We start from the raw sequence: 25,254 nt of genomic DNA, 5'->3' as shown, positions 1-25,254 counted from the left end.
AAAAAACTGCAGGATGACTTGCGACAGACGATGAAGACCTACTCCTCTGAGAAGCAGCAACTTCTTCATCACCTTGCAAGTCTAAGACACGAAATGGAGGAGCTGAGATTGTCTGGCAGCGAAACTCCCACATCTACAGGAAGTACCGAATTATCCACAACGTCCAAAAGTCGCCGAGTATTCCACGCCCCAAATGTTGCAGCTCACAAATTAAAAAAGAACAGGAAGAAAAAGACCAAACAATCTTCTAGAAATTCTGAAACTTCTGAGGAGAAAAAGGCGGTGGATGGAATTCTGAAGCTTCCGAGTATCAAAGAAGGAAATATTACAAACCAGCCCCCTCTGACCTGGACAAATAAAAATTCAGAATGGGACTCAGGACAACACATCTCTCTGAACAATTTACCCCCCATAAATCCACCCCAGGGCATCGCTGCTGCCCAGGAACTTTTACAGGACGATCTGGTCATGCCCAAAATTGAGGACCCAGACAGAAGTGATAAAATCATTCCTAAAAAAGGAAAATCTCGAGAGAAAAAGAAAGTCAAGTTTTCCTCCAAAAACCAAGTTGCTGTGTTCACTGGAGAAAATTCAGACATGAGGATTGAGGACAGTGATTCTGATACTGATTCAAAAAACTCCCAGCAATCTGGTTCAGAAGATAAATCTGAACACCAGAGTGTGAACCAGAGGCAACATTACCTGCCTCCACTGGACCTCGGAAACAGGCGGCACCTAAATCCCAAGGAAACGGCCGACCACAAAATGCTGTACATTTCAATAAGGGACCCTGATGTACGGAGAAAGACATTATCTGAAATCTTACATGCTGTCAGAATGAGAATGCAGGAAAACGAGCATCATTTACGGTTTGGTGAGATGCCACGTAGACGTACCCATCTCAGCTCGTATGAGTCTCTACTCAGTAGTCAGGAATCACTGAACACTACAGACAGTAACAGGGTAAGTTAATCTTTATACAATAGACATCACATCTCTACTAACACAGACAAAAAAACCTCTAGATATTAACAGGGTAAGATATCTAATCTCTAGATAATAAAAGGTTAAGATATCTTACTAAATGCATCTTGATATAACACCTCTTGATACAGTCATATAGATCCCAAATTGTCCATTTTGAGTGAAAAAGTTAGCATTTAAAATATTTCAATATTAGTTAATTATTGTTCACATTGATTATTATTCATAAAGAACTGAAAAAGACAAAATATATTTTTCCTTTTTCCACAAAAGGTTAAAATTTAGAAAGTTAGAAAATACATGTAAAAAAACAATTGCTGCCAACTTTATACGAAGAAATTTTTAAAGATAAAATGCATTATCAAATCACTACTAATAAGCTTCTACATTTTACTTTCTATGATGAGTTACAAGTTGGACACATTAGCAAATCAATACACAGATTAATGATTCTTTTAAGATATTAAGAACCAAAGTACTTATATAAATTTAGAGACATGGAATGTATCAGATTTAAATGGTTCAGACTAGGGTACAAGGTCAATCTGTGTTTGACCTACTTGGCTGCAGTATCACTTAATTTGCACACATGTAGTTCATACAAGTGACCTAGTTATTATCTTTTATCAAATCTTAAATATTTCTGGATGAAAGTTTCGTAATCATATGGTCTTAGAGTCTTACCATGCCATTTTGCTTATGTAATGTATGGAAGAGAGGACAAGCATGATCTGACATTCATATACAGTGGACCCTCAGATATCCGGACGCCAGATATCCGGATGCTTCAGTATCCGGACGACTTTTCTTCGAAACAGAATTTTTTTTTGTTATTTATTCTTGTTTTAATGGTAATTCAGATATCCGGACGCTTCACATATCAGGACAAATTGACTAGGACCAAAGCGTCCGGATAAATGAGGCTCCACTGTAAATAATAATTGTTACATGTAAATTTAATAAACTGTCACATCTTGCAACCTAAAATGCTTCTCAAAAATATTTAAAAACTTCTCACATTTCTATTTTGTCTTAGAGTCAAGATTTACTTTTAATTTCTTTCCATAATCTTATAATAATAAGCATTTTTCTTCAATTCTGAGATTTTTCTACACTCCTATTTCAGAGTAAAGCAAGTCGAGCAGGAGTTCCCCAGAACACCGCTAGCAGACTTGGCCGACGTTCCAGCAATTCACAGCTTCAGAGCTACCTACGTAAAATGTCAAGGTCACGGCGAATGATCGAGCACATGGAGGTCGAGGAATATCGACTAGCCCACATCATGGGCCACAAAGAACTAATGGCTGTGTCACAGCAAGAGGCAAAACCTGCAGCAACGTAACAGGAAGGCTGCAACAACTGCATTTAAAACATACTGAAGAAAGAAAGGCATTTCTTTTATTCTTGAATGAGAGTGATGATTCATTCTAAAGAATTGAAGAATTTTTTTCTTCATTAGGATTGCAATTATGGATTTTGTGTTTTTTGTTTCGTCTGAAATCCATAATGCTTTCCCAACTTAAAAGGACAATTAACATGCTTATGGTTTTATTCATTAGATGTAAAATAAACACACTTTAATGAGTTTTCATTATGTAAATAAAAAATCAGTCCAAGTCTTTTTCCTGTTTTTTTCCTTGGATTATGACCAAAAAGAAAACATCACTGATAAAACTCAATCCAACAGCAAAAGATGAAAACAAGTGAAAGCAAATAATTTTAGCTATAATTTTTCAACTTTCCAAGCATTCAGCAGCAGTCTGTACATACTGTTAATAAATATACTTTAAATAAAGTAAAATATAACTATAAATCCTTGACTTACATGGAGCTAGACCTGGATATGAGGCTGGAAGAACTGTTGTTTTCCCGTCGGAACACAGGGGAGGGTTCAGGACTAGGCTTGCTGTAGTCCTTCCTCTGAAATCGGGGGGAGGGACCGGGGTCTGGGCGGGCAGGTTTGGGGGCCGACTCAACACCGATCCTGAAATATTACATTTATCTCAAAACTCTGATAAAAAGATAAAATAAGCCACTGAAATTTACTTAATACATCAATTATCAAAACCTTGATCATTGCAACCAACAGGCTTAATGTGAGTTTGTCTCAATCTTGAAGAGCTATGAGCGTACTCCAGTTCATGGCTTGAGTTGATGAAAAAAATTCTGTATGCATTTTCTGAATTGATACATCTATCAAGACTTTTTCTGGTTAATTTTTCCACCAAAATCACTAAGTTTCACTAGAAAGAAATCATGGAACCAAAACTATAAACACCTACTTTGACAGATTGGAGGATGAGGACATTTTCATCATTCCCGTGGTTCTGGGGGGTGGCATCAGCTGACTGTCTACCCCCTGTGTAGCCAGCTTCCTGAGGGGCTTGGGAGGGACTTCTGGGGGCTCTTTTCTGGGAGAACTCCCCTCTTCTTCTTCTGGGGTCTCTGGCAAAGGTAAAAGAGGTGTGACACTTCCATCAGCGTACAGCAGCTCTTGGGGTAAAGGGGTTTTCCTTCTGACCTGGTAACAAGAAAATATTGTGTCAACCAACCAGACAAATATACATCATTGTCCTATAAATATATCCTACTGGAAAAGGAGAAAACTGATTTATAGTTTACTACTCAAAGTTAAAATAGTAAATAACACACGTTTCTTTACAGAAAAAGCTCAGATTTTAAAATATATTTAAAGAGAAAAGAAAATATCTTAAGCTATATATCCCTCCTCCAATGACAAACTAAATGCATGTTTTGTAAATTGATTATAGTAAAAGTTTTTGTGAAACATGAAAATCCTTGATTATTTAAAAAACTAAAACTCTTAATCTTAGTTATTTTGTTAATACAATGGATAGTGGGTTTTTTTTAATGTAAAAATAAGCCAAGTCTAATTTTTTTCCAATTACTGATTAAGTACACAAATCATTGCTATAATATAATAAATGTTGACTATAAATATATTTTGGGTAGTTCTTTTGTCATGATAGTAAATTGAGCAATAATTTTAAATGCAATATTAGAGAATGGATACACAACCTATTAATATACCTGCTGACTATGTGAATTCAAAACCAACTTTGAAACTAAAATTAATAATGTTCCAATTTATGAAAATAATCCATCTAGTCAATAAGTATGTACTAGTATTAAACCGATAAAAAAATAAGATTTACCCTGAGTTCTTAGGACACAAATGCCCCACCCAGGGTTCATTAGCAATGCAACAAGAAAAGAAATGTACCCTGTTTCTTTCAGATTAGGGTAATGTTAAGGCCATGAAAATATGAAAAGTTGAAAAACTCTCACCAATTTGCATGTGTGAAGTGAAAACAAGAGACCAATGGACCATAAGGCTCACCTGAATAACTAAAGCCCTTCCGTACCTTATATGATTTCCCAATATATTCATAATTATGCAAAATTAAGAAAATATATCATGGCATAATCTTTTTATATTTTAAAGATTTCTTTCTTTGTATTCCAATTTAATAAACTTTTATTACCCATAGTGGCCCCACTTTACCCTGAGTGGTCATGATTTGAACAAACCTGAATCTACACTACCTAAGAAAGATTTCATGTAAATATGACTAATCATGACTTTGTTGTTCTTTAAAAGATTTTTTCATAAGTATTCCTTTGTAAAACGATCACTTAAAGTACCTTCATCCCGTTTTGGGGGGGTCATGATTTAAATGACTTGAGGCTACAATATCGTGTAAAGCTCTCATCTTTTCTGGCCTAGTGGTTCTTGAGAAAAAAATTTTCGCTTTCCTCAAATATCTCCCCTTAAAAGGATGCATGACCCTTCTTTGAAACAAACTTGAGTCCCTTGAATCCCCTTTACCCATAGATACTTTAATTGTGCAAATTCTGGTTGAAATTGGTCCAGTGGTTCTGGAGAAGAAGATGGAAATGTTAAAGTTCACAACAATGATAACAGACTTATCGGCTCAAAGCATCCTTTGGCTCAAGTGAGCTAAAAATCAAATTGGTTAAGCCAATATGTATCAGCATATGTGAATAAAACATATCTTAAATTATTTCTATGAAACTAATCTAAACTCGGATTTGAGGAAAAAAAAAAGCTAGTCAAATCTTTTGATGCAGTTAAATTGTTATCACCAATATGTATAAGCATATAAGTTTTATAAAAAAAATATACATTACCTACTCTACTTTAGATGTATATATATATATATACCAGGGATAAAAAAAACTCATAATATTCAATGCTTTCCTTTTGAATAATTTATATGCTCCCTCCCCCTTTCTAATAAAGGATGAATCTATACCATGCAATTTGTCAGATACAAGAAAAAATTTTCACATCATTTTTTTTCAAACCATGCAGTAAAGACATCACTGAAATCTTACTGTTATTATATTTCTAAACTGTGTTTATTCAGTTTGACAAAAAATTTATAATCTTCAATTTAATGCACATTTTTAGTTTACAACAACCAAATTAAATGTGTTCACATCACATACATGCAGTAAATGTTTGGATTTCTAAAAATATGTTGCATGCAGTGATCAATTTATTCATTATTTAATGGTTAATCACTTTCATTTTCTAACTTTTACAGCTGATTTTTGCTTCCGCAGAAAAGATAATGTTGGAGTCTGAAACTTGCGAGGCTTCCTCTGCAACTATGACAACAGCTGTATATTAATTAATGGCTAATTTTTCATTAATCTCTTACCCATGCAGGCCTTATCACATGAATAGACATAATGGTAATTTTCCAAAGAAAAGCTACTTGGTATTTTATCATTACATTGTAAATTATAAAAGATGCAAGTCAGTGCTTAATGTGATAAAATTTGAAAGAAAATCTGGGCAGTAATTCACCCTAATGTGAAATTGTGAGAATTGGTAGCTTGTTCTCCTTTGAGAAAATTCAAAAAATGTAAAATAAAAAAAATATATAAATATCATTAAATAAATAAACTGTGTAAATAGTGCTATGTAATATACAATATTATGAATACATAATGTATGCAGTAAGAAATAAGAATATACATTAAATTTTTATTGTGTTCATTCCATTTTACTCACCGGTGAAGCCAACTCCTAAAACATTGGTTAGGAAGATTGTCATGCCAAGATACAGTACAATATTGAAAGGCCAATGAATATTGCATGCTATGGAAAAGGGAAATTAATCGAACACTGACCCAACCTTTTAAAAAATATTTTCTATGGATGACCAATATGAATACACAGCCAGCACAAAGAATGACAAAAAAGTAATAAAAACACCTCACACAAAAATAATCTAATTAAAGCAATAACAATGACACCATCAAATAAACCTTCTACCTACATAGCTTAATCACAACAGCTATTCCATCTCTCCCTTTTATATGATATCAGAGAAATTCATAAATAATATAAACATAGAAGATTAAATTTTGCTTGAGAAATAAACTTAGGTAAGATGCTCATCAAAAGCAGTACTAGTATTGTAATAAGCATCGCTAAACGCAAACATGTATTTTCAAATTTGGCTCAAGAAGGGCTTCTTGTGACTTTGGAATACACAAACTTCAAGAAGTTATCCTGGCCACTCATCTTGAAACTTTAACTCAGTCAGTCAGCATTTGCAGAATGGTCATTAGACCTAGACAACTCTTAAATGCATCATCCTGCTTGCAAATTTGGGCTTATAGTAATGCACTATAAACTATAACCAGTACACTTACTTAAGGTGAGCAAAATATACAGTGCAGAAAAGGGAATCGAAAAAATTTCCAGATTTACGGCAGTGGACAACCTTGTTAAAAAATTTGGGCATATGATACCCCCCCCCCCCTTTTCAAGTATTTCAACAAAATCTTTTCCATTCAACATTTGCATTACTTATGTTCTACAGAAAGAGAGAGATGGATTCTGAGTTAGTACCTGTTCTAAAGATGGATAGAACTGACAGGCTGACAAGGGCGTATTATAAAACACAGGACTGGACTTAACCTGTCTCCTAAACAGTCTGTCAGCAAAAAATAGATCAAAATAGCACTAACATTTATATGATTGATACAATTTGTAAATTACAAAACTATATACTTGAGTATTTAACTATCAGGACAAAAATAAATTCAAATAAAAAACAATTAAATCAAAAGAGGTAACTAAATTTACAAATATAAACTAAGGTAAAAATTTTAATTTGACAACAAAGAGAAATTGCAATAAGATATGCCCAGAAAAAAAATTCATATGGTAAAATGTTTGAACAACCTAATAGACTGGCGAATGCAAGACCAGCTAGAAAACCATATGATTTACAAAAATCAACAAGAGTGCCTATTTAGGGCACTTTTTTGAGTGAACTACAACTGACTACAAAGAATGCCCTATTGCCCTGACTGTTTTGTATTCCAACCAAAACTGTTGATTCCTATCCTTTTTATCATTGAATTTTGGAATTATTTGTTTCATTTCTTCCTTCAAACACAGAACTGGAGCTACAACAAATAACACCTCCATAAACTATCCATTATTCAACCTTAAAACTCCATGTGATCTATTCAGTTTAAAAGAAGGGTAGGGGAACTTGGGCCACAGAAAGAAAATTTTAAAAGGACATGCAGATACATGTACGTGTATGTAAATTTTCATTCTACATAATACTTATGTACCACTAAACAATTAACATCACTAGAACAACATGAAACATGCATCAATACTTTGAATGTAGACTCTAATACATGTCAAATAATGTTGAATGCATGCTGCTCGTGACCATGAACATGCAATGAAGGAATTTCAACAAATATTTAACTGGAACAGATGCATGCTTTGGTGTAAACCCTGTGTTATGGCCTGTGGTGATGTGATTATCCAATAACCTCTCCCATAAAGGACCAGACAGGAATGACCCTGGGTGATTTATTGTCTGAGGGGGGTACGACTTACCTTATTTCCCCTGACGGGGGGCTCAGCTGGGGGCACACTGACGGTACTGTTAACCACAGTGGAAGAAACCTCAGGAGTGTTCTCAAACATGCTGAAGAGCGCAGCAGGAAACAAAATCGTCAGCATTAAATCGCAAATAAATCCAAGCCAACATCAGCAGCAGCAGTAAAGGGGAGCAAAGGATAAAGAAAGAAGAAAATAATAAAACACAACATGCTAATACAGAAAAAAAAAACAAATATAAACAGAACAGCATTCATAAAGTTCTGCAAAATAAATCTAAATGAAACAAAAAGGCATTATAAAGATTATAAAATTAGTATACAGTTATTAACATGGAGATCTGATGGTCAAACTTTCGAGTTATCTTGCATATAGGGAACAGTGAACAAGTTAAAAGAATATTAGAATTATCATAAAGTATTGAGCTATTTCGCAAACAGACATAATTAGCTATCAGATCTCCATTTGAATTCTATACATAAAGTAAAGAAAATGCATTTTGGAATCGTAGCATGTTTCGTGCACCAACTGATTCCCTAGATCCTTCTTCTGACTTGGCATACATTACTTATCTGAATCTTTCAGATATAGGCCATTCAAAGACCTTCATTTTAATAATATTACAATGCAGAGAGTATACAGATAGAAAAAGGCAGAGTCTGCAGATTATGAAATCAAGAAAAATATGCTGCTTATTTTAACAAATATTTTATAATCCATACCTTCTTGAATTTTCTGTTAAATGTAAATATATTGCAATATACACATAAATATCATTATCATAAATTAATTCAATTCTGCAAACAAATTTTTACATTCTTCATGAAGTTCAAATCACGATTTGTACCTTTTCTCTCATGTATTTTGTACATACTCTTTTAAAATTTTATCCAAAATAGCAGGTATATTAGGTGATTTACAAGAATGGGCCGGTCGGATTTTTCATTTGATTTAACAGAGACCAATATTCAAATCCATAATGCATTTCCTTCTTAGACATAACAGTATCATGACAACTTGATAGTCACAAATAGTGATAGTGTAAATTAATATACAGCTACTAAACATATAATAATGATGGCAAAATAGTCAGATTGGACATTTGCAGTGAAGTGGACTTCAGAATCGACTGCAATTATTCACATTATTTACGTATGGAGACTACTTTACATATCTATGTCAAATTATTGCAGAACATAATCATCTTTACATGGTGAATGGGATACACATTAATGATTTTGCTGCATCATTTCATATTATTTCACAAATAAAGAACAAGGTACATGTATATTTTAAAGTATGCAAATAAAAAAAAAACCCTGTAAAGATATAATTCAGAATACCCAGTAAATAAGCCTCCATGTCAATAATAATCGATTGCAGTCATTATCCAAGTTCTTCTAACTGCAAATCTCCAATAAACTTAGGAAGTTATTTTCACTGTTAACTATCATTATGTAGATGTCAGAACCAAAATTTTGTGCATTTCTCTTGCTTTTGAATAAATCATGAAGTAAAAATACACCCCCAACCTTTCCAGCAAACTTATCATTTGATATTCATATTTATCCATGAACAAGAATTCTGAAGTACCAGGGTACCACAGTTCCTAAGAGAGTTATAATATAGAGTGATGTGAATGACTTGCTTAAATCTAACCCTTACAATATATTATCATTTTGTCATTTTTAATTCTAATTTCTGTAACAGAAACTAAATCAAATTGCTACATACATGCTGTGTTACTGTTTCGTTTATTTCATTTATATAATTAATATATACCAAAATTGAAATCGGTTTTGATCTTACCCCTGGCTATATAGTGAAAAACTATAGAACTATATGTATAGCAGATCACCAGATTGACACTAACATTTACATGTATACTCAGAGAGATAAAGTACAAAAAAAAGTTACACATGAAAAAATAATACATCTTTCACGTACCAAATCTGTGTCGTCATAAACTAAGAATCTCCATAATAAAACAAACTATCAGCACCAGAATGGTGAAGACATAGGGGTCAAAACTAAGCCAGAAATTGACATCCAAACAACATAGATTTCATAGTAAAGAGGAAAATCCAAGGTACCCCAAAATGTACCGGGCAAGCAGCAGGAATAAAAAAAGAAAAAAATCAAAATGTTAAAAAAATGTCAATAACCAGAAATTGTACAAAAGTTACGAGTATTGCTATAATTCGTGTCACTATATTTCAAAAATAGATATTGAAATCAATGTAAGCAGTATTAAAGGTTCTGTGTTTAAATGTATGTTTTATTATATTGATACAAGTTGCCTGACCTTCACTGAATATGTTTTATATGAACTTATAAAATTTAAAAATATTTTATGATTTTAAATGTTAAATGCTCTGCTAAGCTGTAAAAAATTAGAAATGGCAATACAGAAGAATGCACTGCTTAAAGTTCATCCGAGACTAATCCCAAATCTCTGGCATAAGAAAATTTAAAGTGCGCCTCTACCTGACTTTTCACCACCTCTCACATGCGTTTTCCCCAACCTAATTTTCAGTGCCAGTGCTTTAGTCCAATTCAAATTATATCTTGCGTCATATACATATAATATTCTCTTGAGGATATGCCAGTGCATTATACAAATATTTTCATGCTATTGTCCAAGTAGTTTTGAGAGTATGTGTGCCAAATTCTGCTTATCATTAAATATGCAAGAAGATATCCACCATACATACTGGTATATAATTCAAATTATGACATATTTTATTCATATAAAAAAAAGAATATTCCAATTCTGCTTACAAATGAAAGTTTAATGATATTAATTATAACATTAAATTTATTACGAGACATAAGTGAAAAATAAAGAAATAAAAAAAGTGACCATGTTACAAATTAGAAAAAAAATCCAAATGTAGATTATACATGTATGTTACTTCTATATAGTTACACATATATTATAGACTTTCACTTTTAGAGCAGCAAGACAGTGCGATGACTATATATATACATGTAAATACTGACTGCAATGAGACTAAGTGAAAAAGCCGACAGATGACCGATTAGCCGTAAGTAGTACCCAGGATATAATTAAGGCTGTTGATTAAGAGCTCATATTACCTAATTAAATTTTCAAAGTTTGCGGAACGGTCAGTAATATTGGGTTTGCTGCTCACTCTGAAAAGGAGGGATTAAAATGTAAACCTGTCCCAAAGGAGGCATAAAAGCAGCAAGAAAATGATTATAACTACCTTGGAAACATTTACCCTAAACCACCTTTCCCTAACAGTTAGTGTTATGGATAGACACTAGATGTAACTACATTTAATTTTTAAAAATTGACTTAACTCAGTGTTTCTGTGTAAAAAATAACCCCAAATAAACTCACATTTACACACCTAAGCTTAACTTCAACTGAAATGCAGGAATCATGCAATTTAATTCTGACCTTGATGACAACCCTCACAATGTAAGCTTATAAGGCCCTTATGTCATGTGTTCTCAGAGTAAAATCACAATATGTGTCTAAATCGATTCATTTCTCAATCAGTGTATTGTGTGTGCAAGCATGGCAAAATGTCCGTATAGCAGGTGCTTGTGGAGTGTTCTCCAAAACAGGCTTGAAATAAAGTCCTACCTGTACTTAAGAGTGTAACGTTTTCTGAAACATTTTGAATACAGAAGAAAAATTGACTTTAAATAATCTGCCTTTCTACTAACTACCAATCTTGCATGATAATATTATATGACACTTAAATTCCTGATATTTCAAGCACCCCATAACTAACATCATGTTAACCTCAACTACCAGAGAATTACCAGGAAAATGAGTGGTTTGTACAATATGATAACAGAAAGGCATCAAAACCGTGGTGGAAAATGGATAAACAAATGTCAAAATGCACATAAACAAAAACAAAACTAAAGAGGAAAAAAATTACAAAATGAAGTGTAATATTTCAATTTTCAAAACTATCTTTTCAACTGTTAGTAAACTGTATCAAAGAAGATTTTTTTAATAGCAGGATAATTTCTCAAAAGCCTAACAGGGTTTCTCAAACATTTTATCTAAGAAAATATCTAAAATTTCTCAAAATGCCAGTTACTCAATATAAACTTATGCAAAAGCTTTTTAAAAACATACTTTAGATGACGCTTGAGTTAAATTCACAAGAGATGCCCTAAAGCATTGTTTATGAAGCGCTCTATGCGACACAGGAACAAGTGTGACTTACCTGTCGGCAGGTGAGGAGGAGGCTGATTCCTCAGACAATTCCAAATCTTAAATTGAAATTTTAAACCAGAAGTCTCTGTCGAGACTGAAGCTCTACTGGTTTGTACTTATAGCAAAGGAAGAGAAAAGTACTTAAGCAGTTGGAAATTGAAACTTTTCAACAGCAATAAATAGAATAATGATCCTTGATTAAGTCTCTTTATGTTCTTAGTGCAGTCTACTTGCATGCAACATTTATATTATAATCAGACTAAAATTGTATTTGGAGTAGCATTTTGAAAGAATTTCACAGAAATTTCTATTTTTAGTAACCACGGCAACACCGTTCATCGAAATCAAAACCCGATATACAGAATTATGTATCTTACTGTAGTCTACTTGTGTGCCAAGTTATATTGAAATCAGACTAAAACTGTAGAAGGAGTAGCATTTTGAGAGAATTTCACAGAAATTTCTATTTTTAGTAACCACGGCAACACCGTTCATCGAAATCAAAAACTGATACACAGAATTGTGTATCTTAGTGTAGTCTACTTGTGCCAAGTTATATTGAAATCAGACTAAAACTGTAGGAGGAGTAGCATTTTGAAAGAATTTCACAGAAATTTCTATTTTTAGTAACCACGGCAACACCGTTCATCGAAATCAAAAACCGATACACAGAATTATGTATCTTAGTGTAGTCTACTTGTGTGCCAAGTTATATTGAAATCAGACTAAAACTGTAGAAGGAGTAGCATTTTGAAAGAATTTCACAGAAATTTCTATTTTTAGTAACCACGGCAACACCGTTCATCGAAATCAAAAACCGATAAACAGAATTATGTATCTTAGTGTAGTCTACTTGTGTGCCAAGTTATATTGAAATCAGACTAAAACTGTAGGAGGAGTAGCATTTTGAAAAATTGTTTACAGACAGACAGACAGACAGACAGACGGACAGACGGACGGACGACGGACGCATTACTATCGCATAAGCTCTTCTGGTCTCTGACCAGTAGAGCTAAAAAATTGAGAAATTATGGATTATCTGTAAACCCAAGAATGAATAGCAATTAGGGCTGAAACGATTCACCGAAATATCGATATTGTTCGATATAAGTGCTCGGTTCAATGTTCGATTCACCATCTCGATTTTCGGTTCAATACGTTTTTTATAATCGGGTTTGGTTAACTCTTTGAAATAGATCGGGTTCGACCTTATTTTAACAGTTTGACACACACGAGGGAGAAAATTGGGACGGTAAAGTTTCAGAGTAGGCTGCCTCTGCTATTATTTATACGAATAAAGTGTTCTTAATCAACAGAACCACAGGTATCAGAGATGTGCTATTAACAAATTAGTAAATTCGGGCTAGTAAAAATTATAACTACGCATGTAATACATGAAAAGTACAACCGATATTTTACTCATTTTTTGATATCAAATTCAAAACCAGTGAATATTTTCCAGGCAGCATGCTCCTACTGTCAATAAATCTCCATAATTTTCTCCATTTTGCAGTACTTCCTGACTTATTTACTTCCAAAAACGATCGGTTTTTTTCCTAATCCGAATTTCCTCCATTCCTCCGTTTATTGTAAATACATGCAGATATCTCATTAAATTATTTAAGATCACTCAAACAACTGAAAGATCAGTGTGATTCACATGAAATATATATTTCTAGTGTATTTAAGGATTTAATATGAAAACAAAATGAATTTATTTTCATTCTAAATGAGCTAGTGCAAAATAATCAGAAAAGGAAAGATCTTAGATAATTTTTTAAAATTCATTTTTATTTTCTGTCATAATCATTAGTTTTATATGATTTAATTTTAATAGGGAGAATAAAATTTTAATTTTCAAAAGAATGACCTTAGTACCCTGACTTTTTCAATGATTAATTTTTTTTCAACATTAGTTTTATTTTAATTTTTGTCCCTGTATTTGGGCTAGTAACTTTTTACTTGGGGCTAGTGGGCTAGTACTTGAATTTTTAAATTGCATACCCCTGGTAGTATATTTCTATTGTATCACCACCTTTTACTCTTTTTTTTTGAAATCTGAATACGTTTCCTTTAACCTTATGAATAGTTTCGTTCTTAAATTGTATCGTATTGAAAAAATTGAATTGTGACACAAGTATTGCAATATGTATCGTATCGTGGAGGGGGCGTATCGTTTCAGCCCTAATAGCAATGCAAACAAACCTAAAGGTACCTGACAATAGGACAACCTATTGAAATATAGTGTCAAAATTCAAACAAAATATTTTGAAAATATTTAATATGATTAACATTTTCAGTCAAAGTCTATCTGCAAACAAAGCTAAATTTAAATTAAAGCAGACTTCTACATAACCAATGGCATAAAGTCTGATTTTTGCAACAACAAAAAATTGAAGCCATCCCTTGCAAAACATTTTTGTTTTTATCTCTTAAACAGTTGAAATTCATACCAAGATATTTTAAAGTCAGCTGGAAATCCCAACTGCCTTTTATTACAAAGTCTAACTTCAGTATCTTAAACCCCCAGATATACATGTATCAATTTTGAGTTTGAGATAATGGGGTTTGACTGTACATTTAATTCAACAGTTACAATGACAGCAATGGTAGGGTCAGTCAAATTTATAAAAATTCTCAGACCTTCTGATCTTTAATCTTAGGGCAATTAGGGATAAAAAAAAGAATGTAGAAAGTTTCATATCAGTTTTTATGTGTTAAAAAAGAAACGTACCATCCGCAGCATTGGTCATGAGATTGTCCACTTCGATGCCCACTTGGTCGTTGATCATGTGTTTGAGGAGGTCCTGCTGTAGAGTGTTGTTTAACTCAGTCTGGTGCAGCATCTCTCTAATCTCCTTCAACTCATTCTCCTTCTGAGAGAGAGCCAGGCCCTATTGAATAGAATTAACTGTGCCTATATAAACCCTACATAACATAGTAACATTATGAACAATAAGCCAGGGCCTACAAGAGCAGGATATACACTGATAAACTTCCTTCAAAGACACAGACAGGATTTAAGAAGAGCCAAGCCCCATTGGGCTGCAATAGGATTGACTAACCTCCACACAGATGTAAAGGATTTACCTCAAACTTAATACATTATCACGAATGCAAGTTTGCTGCCATTTTGTAAACAGCAAAACTAAATACTGTACCCTTCCTATAGAAGTCTGTATGAAGTGTTCTAGTAAATATCTGGTTTCTTCTAAAGAGCAGTTATTGAACAAATCTGTGGTATCAAACCCTTCATTATCCTCCTACAAAATACAGGTACAATGTTATAAAAGGTACAACAGTCAGTCTTCACACCACTTGAAAGACAAAGATTAATGTAGAATATGATGTAGATATTTATCATTTTATTAATTATTTAAGCAAGAGGTGAAGACATACATGTACATGCCAACTTTCCCGATTCAGGCGGGGTCCTCCCGATTTTACCCTTTCATCCTGCCTTCCCGATCGGGAGAGAAAAATTGCCCTAATTTCCCGATTTGAAAAAAATTACCATAAAATTTCAGATTTTAAAAGTTTCCCTACCGCTGAATTTTGACAATCGGGATAACAATGTCGGACTTGTTTATTCAATGCACACAGATAGGTTTCATTGTTTATTTAACCAGGTGTTAATTAGGCCTAGCCACAGGAAATCACTTCATGCTTGAACGCACGCAGTTGTTCAGGTACGAGTAGTTTGTAGCTTGGGGCAATTAGGGGATTATCTTGTCAGTTTTAAGGGGTGTGAAAGGTGAAACACATAGATTAACGTGATAACTATTATTCATTTTATTAAAAACATACATTAAAGACAATAAAATACTAATCAAACCATAAAATCAGAATCCAAAGAGATCGTTTTTTGAAAACGAAAGTAGAAAACTACAAAGCGTAGCTGCAGATTTTATCTACCTGTAATGAAAAATATTGTAAAGTTTGCCAGTTAAAATGTTATGAAAAAATTAAGATGAAACAATCAAGTGTATGTCAATTAGAATTTCTTTTCCCTCCCTTCTCCCAAACGTAATATGTTAAGGTATGTGCATGACTTAAGGAAGTACCCACATGGCACCATTAAGCCTGACAAATTTCATGACTGTAAAAAAAATAATTCTCTTTTAGATAGGTGGTATAAATTTCTGTAAATTTAATATCTTATTAGAATTTCTAATTTATTGAAATATAAATAAAAAATCTCAAAAATGTTTCCAGAAACAGGACTTTACAGTATCAAAACCTCATTATTTTTTTTTTTAGCCTTTGAAAAAAAAAATGATTTAAAAGTTGAACAATTTTCAATTTTTCACTAAATTATGTGTCCTGGTAGAAAAAAAATGTTTACATATGTAACTAAATACCCCTTCTTTAGTGAGAGAGGCACCTATTTTAGCAAAAAATAATTCAATTTTGGAAAGAAAACATTATTTTTTGTGTTAAATTAATTCCTAAGTTGTATTGATAAGTGATATCAATATATTATAAATTTCAAAAAGATCATTTCATATAATCATTTAATTTCACGACAAAATGTCGCGAATTTAAAGCTTTGAAAATTGTCATCATGCGCTAAATCCCTCATGGGAATTTTCAAAAGTTGGCATGTATGGGCGAAGATGATGTACAAAAAATTATTCCCAAAGATTCTATCAAATAAAAATAATTTTGTAATTAGAAAGCTTGCCTTGGCTTCCTCGATCTGCATGATCTGTGACTGGCACTCAGAGATGTATTCCTGTGTATACTGGACCTGACCCTGCAGCATTCCTATTACACAGTTCAGTTCTCCTATCACCGAGTCATCCTGATAAAAATAAATATAAGAAATAAAGATCATGTAACACATCTAAGCAAGAATCCCCTCTCTTTAGTTATAGTTGAACTCCGGTACCTTGAACATTATAATCTCAATTACCATGGATATGCAAGTCCCAACCACTTATTCCTAAAGTATTTTACCCTTGATATTTTGAATCTGCCATCTCGAAGTTTTTTTCTTGGTATTTTCAAGTCTGAGGTTTGACTGTATATGCAAAAACTCAGTTTGATAGATACTCAGTGAAACAATGTTACTCTATAAATACCCTTACTTTGCCCTCTTTAATGGCTACATCTCTTTTTCTGCAGAATTTGTCGAGCTTCTTGCAGACACTTTCTCTCTCCTACAATATAGAATGGCCAATGCATTCTCCATACATGTACATTTTCACATCCTAGGTACATGTATAAATAACCAAAATGTAAACAATCAAATGTGATAATCTTTTTTACCTTTAGCCAGATATCCATATCTTTCTCCATGTTGATGATGGTCTGTTTTTTCGTTATCACATTAGAAATCTGTGCAAAAAGTGAGACATATGATGTAATAATGTAGCAGTAGAAATGTTCATTGTGGATACCAGCAGGTTTCCAGAGGGTAATGATAAATATATAGAGAAACTTGTCTAATCTAGATGTTGTATACTCCAAAATCTTGTCGAATACATTCAATTTCAATGTGGTGTAATCTAGAGAGATGTCTAATCTGGTCAATCTCTACAGAACTATGGTGTGTGGATTATACAGCTTTTACTGTACATTCATTCATATAGATTACAACTGCATCTTTTTCTTTCTGATGATTATACAGGTTTTACTCATTCCTACAGATAAACAACTGAACCTTTTTCTCCAGTGTATCCCACTTCTGTTTGGCGGCCTTGGCGCTGAACTCTGAACGCTTCTTCCTACGAGGTGAGGACGAGGTAAATGGAGCTACAATAATATTGAATTCACAACAATTACACATAAAACATGGTAATATTGAAGAGTTAAAAAGTATGGCAATTTTGACATCTAAGAAAATGGGGTGGGTGAAAACTCTGACAATCTAATTATAATAAAAGAAGCTCTTGAACAAGAATGTAAATGTTGACGAGAGGAAACCTTGAAATTTTTTTGCTCATTTGTTAATTTCATCAACATTTCCACATTCTCACAGCTTCAACCTTTACAGTATTTCCTAATTCCATTTGACAAATTGAAACCCGTGTCCTAAGTGACTACCTACCCACAGGTATGGTTTTGGGACGGTCATATTTAGCTATTCTACCAGCAGCCATGGATGACATTGGTTTTTTGTCTTTTTTTCTCAGAGCTTCAACCTATTATAAAGAAATAAAAGATTGGAAGTGTGCTTCAATTATAGGAAATTAAAATAATCTTATTAATGCACAATCAACTCAAAAGCAATGCATGAGTACACATTTCCATGTAGTGAAAAGACACAATGTTAAAAAGCTGTACACATACACATAAATCTGATAAGCAATATGCCAGACTCTTAACACACGGGATACACGTTTAAATACATGTATGTAACATAGATATAATGTATAATGAAGAGAGTATATAAAATTTTAATTAAATACACTTCCTAAAGGAATTTTAAAATTTTCTTTCTTTATAACTCCTTGTATAAAAAAGAAATTGGTGCACAACAAAAACAATAAGCTTGCACATCTTGAATATTATTATTTAATGTAAATGCTGGATACACAAGATATTAATTCAGGCTAATGAAAGCTATATTGTTCAAGCTGTTCTCAGCTGTTTCTTTAATAACAAAAAAGACTATCAAAAATGAATTGTTACCAGAAGGAATGAATTTTACATTTTTAAAATTCTTATGGACATTACAATAATTGGCTTTTCCTAACAGTTAGGAGACATCTAAAGACACTTTCTGACATATCTACATAAAATGGAGCTTTCCAGATACCCAATTCCACATCCCTACTGGATTATCAATAAACCAATTCATGCTTTGTTTTTTAAGACACCAGTACCACATGTAAAATACATAATCTGCTACTTTATCATACCATACACATATACATAAGATATGGTTTTGAACAAATTTTATCTATAATTTCTGATTTTCTGAAATGAACATCATTTAACACAGAGGAGAAATTTTTAAAATAAATGCACTACTTTTAATACAGCACATACAGAAGTTCTCTTACATGTGCATTTATTGATTTAAACAAACGATTCTACTTGAAAGACACAAACATAGGTAATCAGAGATTACAGAGCTCACCTCAACGTGTGTTGTCTTTAAGTAAGGCAAAGTCACACAATTAACCAACAAAAAGTGTACATTCCAAAAGTGCAAAATTTATGCAATTTTGATACTTTGGAATAGACCTATATAAAAACTTAAAACTAGTTCTTCATCATAAAAATGTAATTAAAATCCAGCATCTGAAGCAAGATTGAGAGTTTTCATCCCTTGATGCATCATTTGTGCAACTGGTTTATATAAGCCTTATAGTTTCTTGGTGATAGACTTGCACCCATAACTTTTACGAGGTTTATTATCGGGAAAATGTATGTCGAATTCAGCATCTGAAGCAAGTACATTAGTGTGCATCCTAAGAAGTATCATCCATGCAAGTTTGGTCAACATAGGGCTTAAAGTTACTTGCAAATGAAACCTGTATAAAAAAATTAACTTTTCCACTAATCCAGAAAATGTAGGTCAGATTCAGCATCCGAAGCCAGCCTAGTAGAATGCACCCTTAGATGTACCATCCAAACAAGTTTGGTCATTATAGGGCTCAAAGTTACTTGGAAATGAATCCTGCACCATAAACTTTAACCTGTTTACTCGTCCAGAAAATGCAGGTCAGATTCAGCATCTGAAGCAAGTCTGGTAGTATGCATCCTAAGATGAACCATCCATGCAAGTTTAGTCATTATAGGGTTCATAGTACCTTGGAAATGAAACCTGCACCAAAAATTTTAACCTGTTCACTCAACGGGAAAATGTAGGTCAGATTCAGCATCCGAAGCAGGTCTTGTAATATGCATCCTAAGATGTACCATCCATGCAAGTTTGGTCATTATATGTCTCAAAGTAAATTGGAAATGAAACCTGCACCAAAAACTTTAACCTGTTCACTCAACCGGAAAATGTAGGTCAGATTCAGCATCCGAAGCAAGTCTAGTAGAATACATCCTAAGATGTACCGTCCATGCAAGTTTGGTCATTATAGGGCTCAAAGTATCTTCGAAATGAAACCTTCACCAAAAACTTTAACCTGTTCACTCAACCGGAAAATGTAGGTCAGATTCAGCATCCGAAGCAAGGCTGGTAGTATGCATCCTAAGATGTACCATCCATGCAAGTTTAGTCGTTATAGGGTTCATAGTACCTTGGAAATGTAACCTGCACCAAAAATTTTAACCTGTTCACTCAACCGGAAAATGTAGGTCAGATTCAGCATCCGAAGCAAGTCTAGTAGAATACATCCTAAGATGTACCGTCCATGCAAGTTTGGTCATTATATGTCTCATAGTAACTTGGAAATGAAACCTGCACCAAAAACTTTAACCTGTTCACTCAACCGGAAAATGTAGGTCAGATACAGCATCCGAAGCAAGGCTGGTTGTATGCACCCTAAGATGTATCATCCATGTAAGTTTGGTCAACATAGGGCTTATAGTTACTCGGAAATGAGACCTACACCAAAAACTGCACCAAAAATGTTAACCTGCACCAAAAACATTAACCTGGTCATTCCTTTGCTGAAATTGCAGCATCTGAAACTTTGACTGGTACAATGAAACACACTAGAAACATCTTCCATGCATGCCTAATCAATATAGGACATCGAAGTACTTAAAAAAAAACTGCTCCAAAAAACTTAACCTTAACCCGGGACGCCGACGCCGACGCCGACACCGACGCCGACACCGACGCCGACGCCGACGCCGAGGGTATCACATAAGCTCCCCCCAACTTCGTTGAGGTGAGCTAAAAATCAGAGGATCTACCAATAATAAAAAAAAAGATTGCATTATGAACATAGAGAAATCTCTAAGACATCTATATACTGACTCTATATACCCGTCCTAATTGATATTTATGACTACAGTAGTATGAAGTACAGTGTAACATGTAAAGAATACGTAGCATGAGTGATAAGCCGGTACAATGTTACCTCTCGTGTGATTTTTTCAATGCTGGCATTCAACTGAAAGAATGGGTTTCCATCAAGAAAATTATTGAACATCAGGTCATATAAAAGGCATAGGCACAGGTATAGCAGTGTATGAAAATGAATGGATAAAAATAACTATGCAAAATTGAAGGGATCAAAGAAGGAAGAAATGAAATGTATATTGGTGCATAACACATTGTCCAGTTCAATTCACATGAAAAAATGGGGGGAAAATTATTAAAAAATAGTCATGAACATTAATTTCATTATCTGTTAGGTTAAATGTCCATACATCAGAAATAAAAACAGGGAAAAATAAAACCATGTACCTTAGCCATCCCCCAAATTCAGATGTATAGAGAGTGAAGACATAAAGAGTTACCTCCTCTTGTTTGCGTTTAAGTACAGCCTCTTTCTGGCGTTTCTCCTTCTCCAGGTTGCGGATCATGTTCTCTTTGCGGACCTGGTCCTTACGTAACTGAGCCACCTCGCGAGTTCTCCGAGCCTCTACAGCTTTACCTTTCTCTAACTCCTCCTTCACCTGCTTCATCAACTTCACCTACACACATAAAGGCAAATTGTGTTAATGGCTTTAACGAAATTTACTTAAAGTCACTCTCACAAAGTCACAAACTTCCCTCCACTTTATGTTTAAAACTCTATCTTTAGACACAATTTTCGAGGATGCGTCAAAAGGGTATATCTTTCAACAACTTTGTATCTTTTTTTCCTTTAAATTTCTATTTCTGTTGCATTCTTCTAAATCCTTATTAAACATCAGAGTTTTTTATTTTTATCTTTATTTAAGGATTAGTATGCATTTATGTTCGAGAAAATTACAGAGGAACTCCACACACACTATATGCACTGTTATGAGAAAATTTTCAATAGCTCTAAAGTTTCGTATTTCAAATCCATGATATACACAAAGTACCTTAGTTTTCTTCATTTCTGCCAAATCATGCTGCAGGGTCTTCAGCTGTTTTTCATGATACGATGACTGCTTCTGCATGCGGGCGTAGTCACGCTTGGCTTGCTCTGTCTTCTTCAGGTCGTTCTGGAGGGTGGTCAGTCTCTTCTCGTACTCCTCCTTGACCTTTTTGACCTTTCCCATGGACTCGCTCTCCACACTGCTGATGTTGGACAGGACTTTGTCTCGCTCCTCCTCCGTGGCTCGGATCTGGGACTGTAATTGACGGACTTTCTCCTCGTACTGGTGACGGACTGCCTGGACCTGTTTCTGAGCCTGTTCTAGCTCCTCCACAAGCCGCTGTTTTATAGATATACTACACGTAAGCTCAGCTAGGTCCTCATGTAGGTTATCTGAATCTGGAAAAATTGTAAAATAATTATAAATTGACAGTTTCAATAGTTTATAGTTATTAAATAAGACATCATTGATGATATGTGGTAGTGCTTTTTTTAAAATTGTAAATGTAAGTTTCACATTAAGTATATTTAACATCTGTAGTAAAGTATAGATACTAGTACTCAAACATGCACAAATAAACCTGTCAGATTAAAAAATAAACAAAATATTTGTAGAGCTCAAATGTAAAATAAAATGGAAACTCATTTAGTACTGCTGTATGGATATTAAATAGGCTAAAAGATGGGGGAACAAGAAGGGGTGAGGGGGACATGTTAATTAGAGTTTGAACCTTTGTTCTTGAAGTCTAGAATTATACACTGTATAATCAAATCATTGCTAAGAACTTAAAATACTACAAAACCTAAAATAAAGAGCACAAAAAGGTAAATTAAAACAACAAGAGGCCCATGGGCCACATTGCTCACCTGAGCACTGTGGCTAGGAAAAAGTAGATATTGGTTTATTATTGAAAAGTTTAAATCCAAAAGTAGTCCCATGACCAGTCATGGCTTTGCTATTCTTGAGAAGAAGATTTTTAAAGAATTTTCCTATATAGTTCTATGTAAAACTTTGGTTGGCCATTTTGCTCCCCTCCCTACCCCCCGGGGTCATTATTTCAACAAACTTGAATCTACACTATCTGAGGATGCTTCCATATAAATATGATCAATTATATAGCTTTTCTATTCTGGAGAAGAAGATTTTTGAAAGAATTTCCCTATACATGTATATTTCTATGTAAAACTTTAATCGGCCATCTTGGCCCCGCCCTACCCCTGGGGGTCACAATTTTAACAAACTTGAATCTACACTACCTAAGGATACTTCCATATAAATATGATCAATTAAGACTTTACTATTCTTGAGAAAAAGATTTTTAAAGAATTTTCCTATATATTTCTATGTAAAACTTTGGTCGGCCATTGTGGCCCCGCCCTACCCCTTGGGGTCATGATTTGAACAAACATGTATCTACACAACCTGAGGATGCTTCTATATAAATTTGATCAATTATGGCTATGCAATTTTTGAGAAAAAGATTTCAAAAAAAATTCCTATATATTTCAATGTAAAACTTTGGCTGGCCATTTTGGCCCTGCCCTACCCCCGGGGGTCATGATTTGAACAAAATTGAATCTACACTACCTGAGGATGCTTCCATAAAAATATGATCAATTATGGCTTTGTTATTGTTGAGAAGAAGATTTTTAAAGAATTTTCCTATATATTTCTATGTAAAACTTTGGTCGGCCATTGTGGCCCCGCCCTACCCCCGGAGGTCATGATTTGAACAAACTTGAATCTACACTACCTGAGGATGCTTCCATATAAATTTGATCAATTATGTCTTTGTTATTCTTGAGAAGAAGATTTTTAAAGAATTTTCCTATATATTTCTATGTAAAACTTTGGTCGGCCATTGTGGCCCCGCCCTACCCCCGGGGGTCATGATTTGAACAAAATTGAATCTACACTACCTGAGATTGCTTCCATATAAGTTTCATCTTTCTTGGCACAATGGTTCTTGAGAAGAAGATTTTTAAAGAATTTTCCTATATATTTCTATGTAAAACTTTGGTCGGCCATTGTGGCCCCGCCCTACCCCCGGGGATCATGATTTGAACAAACTTGAATCTACACTACCTGAGCATGCTTCCATATAAGTTTCATCTTTCCTGGCACAGTGGTTCTTGAGAAGAAGATTTTTAAAGAATTTTCCTATATATTTCTATGTAAAACTTTGGTCAGCCATTGTGGCCCCGCCCTACCCTCGGGGGTCATGATTTGAACAAATTTGAATCTACACTACCTGAGGATGCTTCCATATAAGTTTCATCTTTCCTGGCACAGTGGTTCTTGAGAAGAAGATTTTTAAAGAATTTTCCGATATATTTCTATGTAAAACTTTGGTCAGCCATTGTGGCCCCGCCCTACCCCCGGGGGTCATGATTTGAACAAACTTGAATCTACACTACCTGAGGATGCTTCCATATAAATTTGATCAATTATGTCTTTGTTTTTCTTGAGAAGATTTCTTAAAGATTTTTCTATATACTTTGGTCGGCCATTGTGGCCCCGCCCTACCCCCGGGGGTCATAATTTGAACAAATTTGAATCTACACTACCTGAGGATGCTTCCATATAAGTTTCATCTTTCCTGGCACAGTGGTTCTTGAGAAGAAGATTTTTAAAACATACCACCAAATTTTTATTAATTCCCAATTATCTCCCCTTGAATGAGGGCGTGGCCCTTCATTTGAACAAACTTGAATCCCCTTCACCCAAGGATGCATTGTGGCAAGTTTGGTTGAAATTGGCCCAGTGGTTCTTAAGAAGAAGTCGAAAATGTGAAAAGTTTACAGGCAGACAGACAGACAGACAGACGGACTACAGACAAAATGTGATCAGAAAAGCTCACTTGAGCCTTCGGCTCAGGTGAGCTAACAACACACACACACACACACAGGAAGCTACTTTTCACCTCCATAACACCACAGGTACTCCATCAAAGGATCCGCAAAGGCTGCATGTTCAATACACAAAATTACAATTCTTCATAGTATTTTATATACATTAATTATACATATAACTAGATGTAAGTAAATAAACATAGATATTTACCTTTATCTTCAAAATCTGAGTCTGAATCTGATGAAGACAGATTCTCCAGCTCTTCTTCCATATCATCGTCTTCTTCATCATCTCCATTCAGCTGTTCAAAAGATAGAAAGGTAAATACTTTTTTAGACAACATGCATGATGCACTGTTACT

At 34.1% G+C, this 25,254-nt stretch overlaps 1 protein-coding gene across 8 annotated transcripts in view; it reads right to left on the bottom strand.

Moving 5' to 3' along the window:
* LOC134232423 (kinesin-like protein KIF21A) overlaps positions 1–25,254 on the bottom strand; it is a 51,236-nt gene that overhangs the window by 13,315 nt on the left and 12,667 nt on the right. For 2 of the 8 annotated variants that reach the window (XM_062714370.1, XM_062714376.1), the window contains exons 15-31: positions 25,104–25,194; positions 22,044–22,438; positions 21,492–21,668; positions 21,110–21,142; positions 18,169–18,262; positions 17,782–17,873; positions 17,388–17,456; positions 17,207–17,278; positions 16,801–16,920; positions 15,278–15,379; positions 14,851–15,010; positions 12,127–12,172; positions 11,012–11,068; positions 7,910–8,000; positions 6,050–6,064; positions 3,267–3,505; positions 2,810–2,968 (exon numbers count right to left, since the gene is read on the bottom strand). In XM_062714370.1, the coding sequence (XP_062570354.1) occupies positions 2,810–2,968; positions 3,267–3,505; positions 6,050–6,064; positions 7,910–8,000; positions 11,012–11,068; positions 12,127–12,172; positions 14,851–15,010; positions 15,278–15,379; positions 16,801–16,920; positions 17,207–17,278; positions 17,388–17,456; positions 17,782–17,873; positions 18,169–18,262; positions 21,110–21,142; positions 21,492–21,668; positions 22,044–22,438; positions 25,104–25,194 (2,012 nt within the window). Of the gene's footprint in view, positions 1–2,809; positions 2,969–3,266; positions 3,506–6,049; positions 6,065–7,909; positions 8,001–8,634; positions 8,648–11,011; positions 11,069–12,126; positions 12,173–14,850; positions 15,011–15,277; positions 15,380–16,800; positions 16,921–17,206; positions 17,279–17,387; positions 17,457–17,781; positions 17,874–18,168; positions 18,263–21,109; positions 21,143–21,491; positions 21,669–22,043; positions 22,439–25,103; positions 25,195–25,254 lie in introns of all 8 variants that reach the window. The other 6 variants (XM_062714377.1, XM_062714372.1, XM_062714374.1 and 3 more) reach the window with 6 other exon arrangements.

Source organism: Saccostrea cucullata, unplaced genomic scaffold (genome assembly GCF_032062105.1).
Source record: "Saccostrea cucullata isolate Sc308-1 unplaced genomic scaffold, CSIRO_AGI_Scuc_v1 ctg21, whole genome shotgun sequence".
In the NCBI taxonomy this organism is placed as follows: domain Eukaryota; kingdom Metazoa; phylum Mollusca; class Bivalvia; order Ostreida; family Ostreidae; genus Saccostrea; species Saccostrea cuccullata.
This window is presented reverse-complemented; position numbering and strand designations above follow the sequence as displayed.